The sequence below is a fragment of the Castor canadensis genome, chromosome 2 (genome assembly GCF_047511655.1).
Source record: "Castor canadensis chromosome 2, mCasCan1.hap1v2, whole genome shotgun sequence".
Lineage (NCBI taxonomy): Eukaryota > Metazoa > Chordata > Mammalia > Rodentia > Castoridae > Castor > Castor canadensis.
In genome coordinates this window covers 147390314-147399222 of record NC_133387.1, presented here as the reverse complement: position 1 = coordinate 147399222, position 8909 = coordinate 147390314, and the positions used below count along the sequence as shown (strand labels likewise).

The window sequence follows — 8909 nt, the reverse complement described above, 5'->3', positions numbered from 1 at the left end:
CCCCTACCTAACCCTGTCCATAGCAAGTATGTAAGTCTTAGAAAAATGACATAGTGTCACATGTAGTACTCTTGTTTCTTCTTCTGTGAGGAAAAAAGAAGCTGCCTTTGGTTTCTCCTCTATTTTCACCTCTTTCTATCTCGTGTCAAAGAGTCACATTCTTGAGATCATGTAATTTAGATTTGGAAAGTGGGAGGTAATCACACTTTCGGAAATTTTAGTTTTGCAAATAGTTGAGTTAACGGACCACATTAGTTATCTTTACACTCAAAAATGTCAGAGAAGCTCTTCATTGGACCGTGCTCTAGAAAATGTTGCCTTTGTCTTTTGTACTTATGTCTCCCATAGCACCCGGGAGAATGTAAAGGGCCACAGAGTCCCTCCTGTCTCCTCTGGCCCTGAGGGCTGCACAGGCTCAATTACTGTCTTCCCAACCTCACTGCAAACTTGAGGTTAGTTTTCCTCCTCTTTTCAGTGGCCTTTTCTAGCTTATGAGATAAGGCTTCATTTTCTAGAGAATATGAATATGGTCCCTGTCCCAAACATCACCAGTGTTCATGTGCAAATTCCTTAATGCCCCCAAACAAAATCCTGAGTTGAATGTTGGTATAAGTGCAGAAGGACTTGGGGAAGAAGTATATGCTTAGGAATGGGGGAGTCTATGGGAAGTAAGAACAGAAAAGAGCTCTTGGCAGAAGTGAGGGATTTAAAAGTAAAAAGAAAAATTTAAACTAAAAATGTGAAAGGAGAGGGGAAGAAAGCAAACTTAACTTAGTTACATGTCAAGAACTTACATGGGTAAAAAAAGAAATTCTGGAACCTGATTATTAAAAACTCTTCCTCACGTGCCATAATAAAAAATCTTTGTGTCCAATCTGAGAGACACCCATGTGACTGTGACCTGCTCTTGACGCTGAGTGCTCTGGGCCTTATATGAATGGGGCTGTAGGATTTTATGCACAGTGTTTGCTATGGCACACCTGCCTGATAAACACTATTGTCTTTTTCCTAAAAATTAAAAGGTCTTTTAATGAAAGTCCAGCTTGTAAACGACTGAAGTCTAAAACTTACCCGAACTTGATGTTTTTTCCTCCACACTAATTCAACTTCCATTTCCTAAGATTTCTCACCATTTATTTCTCAATGATAAAGCATTGAATCTAAGCTTTTATGCTTTAAGTGACAATATTCGCTAGCACATACACACCATAAGCTGCAGAGGGAGCCAGTGCCTTTTTTCTTAGGCCCTACAGAAAAGTCTGTATAGCTGAGTTGTAATCTGTCCTTATGTCTATTAAGTGTGGCTATTGATAAAGTACTTCCCTGCACCCAGACTCAAGTGGAATCTGACTTTACACCAAATCTAGTTTCCGCTTTTAAAATAGTCTCCCGGCGTCCCCAAAAAGTGGAAGGAATTGTGTTATATACATCAGAACATAGGTTCTTGGAGTTTTAACCAATTAGTAGTCTATTCCCTGTAACCACAAATATCCCTTTCCGTGGAATATAGTGGCCAGAGGCCATGTAAAGAAATGATGGAGTTAATATCTAGAGGATTTTTATGGTTAATAAATGCCACAATCTCAGCCCCTTTTCATCTGGATATTAGGAGGAAGAGGATAATTAAGTGAGCATTTAGTTTTAAATAAAAAGTTAATATTGACCTTAAATTTAAAAATAAATGAATTTATTTCATAATGGGTCAAAAATACTTCATTGTACATTTCTGGATAAAATATGTAAAGCTCTTTATAAGCTTTTATTAATAAATTAAATACCATTTTCTCTATAAATATGCCTTGCATTAAGCATTTCTGCTTGAGTTTTCAGGAAACATTTCAAATAAAGTGGCCAGGCATATTCCATTTGAGATCAATGAGATCATTAGGAAACACTTATATCTGAAATAAGCACTGAGATCATTCTGCATACAACCTGAGGGCCCTAATTTTTTAAATATTTCAAACAATGTGCCTCCTTCCAATCATTAGGCTTAGAGACATTTAAGGAATGGATTCAATTAACCCAGAAGAGGAAAATGCTATAATGTGTGATTTATTTTTGAAGATAAATTAAAATGAAAGTGTATCTGTTAGAAAAGGTGGGTTGTCACTGTGGTTAGTAATGGGAACAGGAAAGCCATTAAGCAGGCCACCTAAGACTGAAATAGTTCCAGAACATTGAAGCTTGATGTGTGAGCTAGACGTGCACTTATTGTCACACTTGGTGTTACCTTCTATGAGAAGAATTGTGCTCGTTCAATTTTCCTCATTGATTTTTAAAACATGGTTTTTGACTTAAACAAATACTTGCCTCTCCTAAGCAGCATCCCAAAAGAAACCTAAAGTGTTAAAGTTTTATACCTTAAAGTCACACTTCACATAAAGCTGATGCCTTCAAATTACAACTTTGCATTCCATTATTTAGGTGAGGAAATGGGAGGCAAAAAAATGTATTTTTCTCCTCTGTAACTCCAGGATATTGGCTCCACTGGGCCTAATAAATTGTGTTCACAAGGAAGTAAATGGAATATATTGTAGTTTAGGTTTTGTTGTGCAGGGGATTTCAACCAAGATGTATTCTAAGCACTATATAATTATGGAAGGGGGAGGGTGAGAGGAGAGACACTGTAAGAGTGGAAAAAATGTTTCTTAGCCCACTCAGGGCAAAGACTGAAACTCCAAGTGTTAGAAAGGTTGTTTTAGCAAAGACTGTCTCCCTAATTGTTTGGAGGTATATGGAGGAAATGAGGAGATAATAAAATAACAAAGAGTATAAGAAAGGAGGAAAGAAGAAGAGCATGAAAAGAGATGTGAAACCAGCTCCAAAAGCATCAAAAATGTGAGTCTAAGAAGATATCGATTAAAGATGTAGGCATAATTCACTGGTCTCCTCTGCTACATTTTGTTCCCACCTTAAATGAAAAAGCTTGAACAATAAGGTGCTTCAACGCTGAGAGTTGTCCCCCACCCAACTGAAGGTTTATTATATGAAGAAGAAAAAAAAGCCACAGAAATCTTTCATAGTAAAAAATGGAGAACAGCAAAACAAAACTTAAGATCAAGAAGAGAAAATATAGCTTAGTCAGAGAGAGTAGGGAAGTTATCTCCACTCCTGGTGGAAGAAGTCAGCGGCCCTTTGTCTTTTGCTCACATCAATCAACATTCTTATTAAATAGTCATGGTGTGCTCCATGGTGTTTTAGGAACTGGGAAGGGTACTAGGGAAACAGAAGACTCAGTGCTTGAGCTGACTTCACTGTTTAATTGGAGAATCAGCGTCAAACAAAAGGAGCCATGCGTGAACAATTCAGACCAGCCTGCCAGCTGTCACTAGCCTAAACCTTGGTCTCTTCCTTGGTGAAGCATCCAGATCTTGTCCTTACTGCATCCCCACCAGCTGTCATGGTTGGTGGTCTACTACCTGCAGGAAGGTGTGACCTGGTGGCTTGCATGGAAAGGCCCTTCATCTGGTGGCAAACACTGTGCCTTTCGTGGAAGATGCTCAACACTGTGCCAAATAGTTTTGCTGGGACCGTCTCTCTCTCCAACAAACCCCAAGATCGCACTTTTTTTCTTCCATGATAGTATTTCTACCTTCTATGGCTTTAATAAAAGTGTATCTCAGGAACATATACCATTGTTAAGTCATAGTCCTCGGCTGTAGATAACCCCTGTGAACTGAAATCCCTCGCTGCCTAACCTGAGGTCAGGTTTCTCCATGAAAACCACTCACTTGAGTCACTCTGGGTAGATACTTTGAATTCTGAGATTCTAGAACTTACTTCTACAAACCTACTACTAAAACGGAGTATTTTAAAATCTATTTCCACTACTGTTAGCATCTTAGCACCAATAATTTTAGTCACTGAACCCTATTAGGGCAAATGTTCTCTGGTTGACAACACCCAAAGAAATGGGATTCTTGGGGCTCTGTGCTTATGAGTAGGTGCCTGTGAGCCTTACTCTGGGAGTAAGGAGACTCTATAAAGGTCTTTTCATGTGGGCCTCAGACCTAGCCCAGTGATCCCAAAGCCATCTGGAGTGGGCTGTCTGGGGTCTTGATATGCACCCACCCACATCCCGATCCACAAACTGTAAAGAAGGCTTGTTGGGCTATGGAAGGATTTAAATTAGGAAGTATAGAGATAGAAGCTCGATCCCCAAATGGTCTGACAGGTGGCAGCTGTTATAGGAAGAGCAGCAGAAAAACACAAGTGTTTCTGGTGTGGATTGGGACGAGGTGGGAAAACGCTGGAAGGAGGACAGAAGAGCAAGAAAGGAGCATGGAACCCAGGATTATCTGGGGAAAATGAGATGAGGACCAAGGTCACATCCTGCAGCCACAGCCAGGCCTCCAGGCCGGGCCGGCAGAGGGCAGCAGTTGGGCGGAGAAGCCCGGCGAGGATCCCGCGCCGCGTTCCCGGCTCGCGGGGATCCTCACTCCCCGTCCCGACCCTCTAGAGGGCCACGGCGCCCTGCGACCCACGTGGAGAGGCTGGGGGGAGCGGGTCGCTGCGGAGAGCCGGGCGCCCTTTCCCGAGAGACGAGAACAAGGGGCTTCCCCAGTCCCGGGAGCGAATAGGGAGCCGCGGAATCAGCTGGTGGGGGGCTGGGGGTGGGAGAATCTGGGCTTCCCCGCCGTGTCACTCGGGTGGGTTCCCGGAGCCACGTCGGCCAGCTCTGCTTTGGTGGGGGACACGACCCTGCCGGGACTCGGGCCCAGGCGCGCTCCCCGCGGACGCTGGGGGGACAGGGAGGAGACCGCGGCGAGCTGGCCGTCGAGGACCGCTGCAGCTGCGGCGCGTGGACTTGGACTTGACCGTGGGCGCCGAGGCGCGGGCTTTATGCAAATGAGGGCCATGGAGGGGCGTCCTAGGTGGGATGGCCCAGCCCCCCGCGCCCCGGCCCTCACGTCCAATAAGAAGAGCCCCCGCTTGACACCTGCCTATATACGGGCGAGCGCGCCCCCGGCCGCCGACCGCGCGCACAGCCCACGCCGCGGGCGAGCGACACCTCGGGCCGCCACCATGACTTCCAGTAAGATCGAGATGCCCGGCGAGGTGAAGGCCGACCCCGCCGCGCTCATGGCGTCCCTGCACCTCCTGCCGTCGCCCACGCCCAACCTGGAGATCAAGTATACCAAGGTAAGCGGCCACGGCGCTTTCCAGAACCTTCCTTCCCTCCGTCTCTGGGGCCAGGGCCGGCCTGTCACCCCCGCGCCGCGCGGGGCGTCCTGTGCGTCCCCGCGATGCCGGCGTTTCGAGTCCCGCCGCGGAGTCTCGGGACACCTCGGGGACGCCGTCAACGGGCCGGACGGCGGCCGGTCTCGGGTCCCAAGTGTCCCCGTCCCGATGGCCGCGCGGAGGACGTCGGAGTCTCCCCGGTGTCCCCCAGTGTCGCCTGACGGCCCTCCGTCCCTGGATCGGTTAGGTCCCCGAGATCGGTTCAGGTGACCCCGGCTTTCCCGCGGGACATTTTTGTCGTTGACAGATTTCACCAGGCTGATGAGCACAGGAAAGCCAGCGCCAGGATTGAATTTTGTAGGCAGCGCGAAGTTTTCCCGGAAAATCTTTAAATTTGTGCAAATGTGTGCCAATCGGTGACTTCGCTTTTGCACTGAAAAACTTACTGTTTTTATTCTTATAAACGAACTCTGACATCTTGGGTTTGCCAAGCAGGAAATTTTTGTTGTTGCACCCCCCACCCCATACAAAAATAGGTGTCTGCTACCTAATGTACAATTGAATGTGCTTGCTTTCCACAAATTTAAAATAGAAAAAAAATTCTCAGTCATATCCATGGGGGATTGTAACGTTATAGCCTTGGGGAGGGGGATAGGATTTAAAGCCACGTTTCTGGGAGTTCATTTCAGAGTTCTCTTACTTTGATTTTTCTGTTGGTACCGCAAAGTTCTCCCAATTAACGTAAAAATATGTGCACACGCAGAAAATGGTTAAATTTGCATTCCATTATGTTTATTACAAGATATGCTACATTTTGTAGAGAATTAAATTGTTTGGATCTGGCTTAGGGGTTGAAAACGAAATACGAAAATATCAGAATTTTGAAATTTTACTTGCATTGAGTTTTAGGATATTAATCAGGATGATATCGTGGTTTGAATGTCGATTTCGATGGATTTAATGTACCTGTTAGCTTTTTTAGGTGGTGTGACAAATTTTTGAAAGCCATTTTAATGGGAAGTCGTTAATGGTTATAGCCTTTTAGGCGTTGTTTGCATAACAATAGTGCCGATGTGTGGCACATCTTGGGCTTTAGGAGCAATTGGGGAAGCATGATAAAAGTTTTGTTTTATGAGGGTCCCTAACCTCTTCAGAGGCTCTTCAGAGGTCCTAAGATGAAAAGTCTACCCAGGAGAAAGGATCTAACCTTCAAATTCGAGAGGGTTTGTGTGAATTACTTTTGATCAGATTTTCCTAGCAGCCTGTGAAAGGAGTTTTAGGTATGCAGTGTAGGTATCTTTTTCAGAATTTCCTTTGGAAGCTTTTCCAGTTCTCCTTTTCTCTAACTACCCCCTCTCTTTTCTTTCTTGTTCTCTCTCCCCCAGTAGGAAAGACAACTGATTTATAGCTAATTGGAGTCTTTAATGGTGGAGTCTTTTAGCTCTGGGAAGACTTTTATCCAGTATCCCCTTTCCCACTTATTAGAAAGAAAAACAATCAGAAATGAAATAATGGATTGTAACTTGATTCTTTAATTCGTGGGGAGGAGGCACCTTATTTTTGTCTTGACAAACAGCCCTCATAAACACTGAGTAACACTCATCGAAAGGCTCGCTGTTTCACAGAAACTTGTAAAATCAGGCATCTGTGAACATTCCCGGCAGCACTCCTCCTCAGCTCTTTAGTGAGACTTCTAAATTTTCTAAGACAAGAATCATGGACAAGCAATCTCGTTTTGTTTAACTTGAAGAGCAAAGACTGCTCTTTTGGTAGCTCAAGGTAATGGGCTTTTTTTTTTTTTTAACTTAAAAGGAAGATTATCTTAAGGGAAGTTTGTTTGTTTTTTTATAAATCCATTTGTGATCAGAAATGTGGGATGTTAGTAATTTCAAATAGAAGATGAACAAGGTGGAAAGAACACTTAGTCCTTTAGAACAGCGATGCCGTATTCACTAGGAAATTTTAAAAGGGTAATGATGGGTAAAAAATTATTATGCTTTAGCGTCTCTTGAAAAACACGTATGAAACACAATGTTTTTTGCATCAGGTAATGAATGGTACTAATAGGCAAGCACATTTATCATTAATTAATCATTTTGTCTTGTTATCTGTGACTTCACCGAAGAATATTACAGTATGATTATTCTTCGTGATCCTTCAACATGATTTCGGAATCAACGGAAGTCATTTCTTACAAGCAATTGATCAGATAGTATGCAGTTAGAATACTTTGCATTTGTGATCTTTGTATAATTTTTTTTACCATTTTGCAAGAATTTTACCATTTTTATAAAGTGAAGGAGATTATCATCAGAATTAAAAGTTGCTGCCTTTACCTGTCAAAGATCCACTAGAAATGCTACGGAATTAAAGATCAATCCCCGAGGGTGCTGAAAGAACTAAACCTGGGGCTTTGTACTGGCTTCTGATAATTATATTCCGTTTTAAAAATAAGCCCACTTCTCTGAAATATCAATGTCCACTTTCAACTAAAGACAAATACCATATTACTTTCGAATTTTGTCTATTTCCGTTTCCCTAATATATTGAATAAGTTTTTGGAATGATTCCTTATTAAAGAAGTGTTTTGAAGACTGTGTTAGTCCAAAAAGAGCGATAAATGACTTGAAGTGTGAAGGGTACCAATTTGGAGCTGAGAGAGCTTGCATTCTTTTGCTTGACTTCAGAGCAACTACTCTCAGATTCAGATTGCTTTTAGCCATGTTGTTATGAACGACTTTTTCTGAGTCGTTGCCATTTTTTCAGTATGGTTTTTAGAATTTTGCGTGGCTGACCATATTATAGGAGTGCACAACATTGTCAAATCAAGGCTTAGCACTGTGTGAACTGCCCTGACTGCAGAGGCTCTCTCCTCCAGATTCCCAGGGCTTTGGAAACTGGCTCTCTTTTACCCTCTCTATTGGCTCCATCTTCCCTTCTGGCTCTACTAGCATACATATTCATATATACGCGCGCACACACACACACACACAAGCAAGAGTTGTGTTCTCTCTCTGTTAGCTCATAATTAACAGTAATAGAGATCTGATGCTGTAGAGAGCTGGAACAGAGGGCAGAAGGGGACAGTTATTCAGTGCTGACATGCTGCATTAGAAGAGAAAAGTAAAGGATGATCAACTGAAAAATCTGAGCTAATACGCATCGGATGCCTTTATTTTACTTACTCCTTTAACAACCTTTAATTAAGCACTTACTGTTTTCTGGGGTCATTTTCAATTGCATTCAGAGGGTGTTTGTGTGCTCATGTTCCTTACAATAGTGTTTTCCACTATCGGACTCTGGAAACTGCCTTCGTGGAGCTAAGGTCTTATTAGAAAGATTGAATACCAAAGAAATTGGTTGTCAGCACATAGTAGTTCAAGTGACTAAAGTAATAATGATGGTAATACTTCCAGTGTTGCTTACATGGGGAGGATAATGATTAATCTAACACTTCCATGAAGTTTTTTCTTATTGCAAAACCTTTTGAAGGAGAGAGTAGGAAGAAATGGGTATAGTTGATAAGGAAGATCTTGGCCTAGACTTTAAAAGAAATTAGAGCTTTTCTTACCATATATTTTGCTTGTCCTGTCTATGACTCATACGTTTTGAGAGAAAGAGCTTAAATCTTTGTTTTTTGTGTTACTTTTATTGCAAATATGGAGGGAATATGAAACTGTTCTGTTTCTCTTAAGGAGCTATCTTTGTAACATTTGATTCCTTGA

General features: G+C 42.7%; 1 protein-coding gene across 1 annotated transcript in view; it reads left to right on the top strand.

Moving 5' to 3' along the window:
* The first annotated feature begins 4441 nt into the window (after positions 1–4441).
* Positions 4442–8909, top strand: part of Aldh1a2 (aldehyde dehydrogenase 1 family member A2) — an 87058-nt gene continuing 82590 nt past the window's right edge. The window contains exon 1 of the mRNA XM_074066058.1: positions 4442–5145. Coding sequence (XP_073922159.1) covers positions 4846–5145 — 300 coding nt within the window. The 5' untranslated portion in view covers positions 4442–4845. The remainder of the gene's footprint in view (positions 5146–8909) is intronic.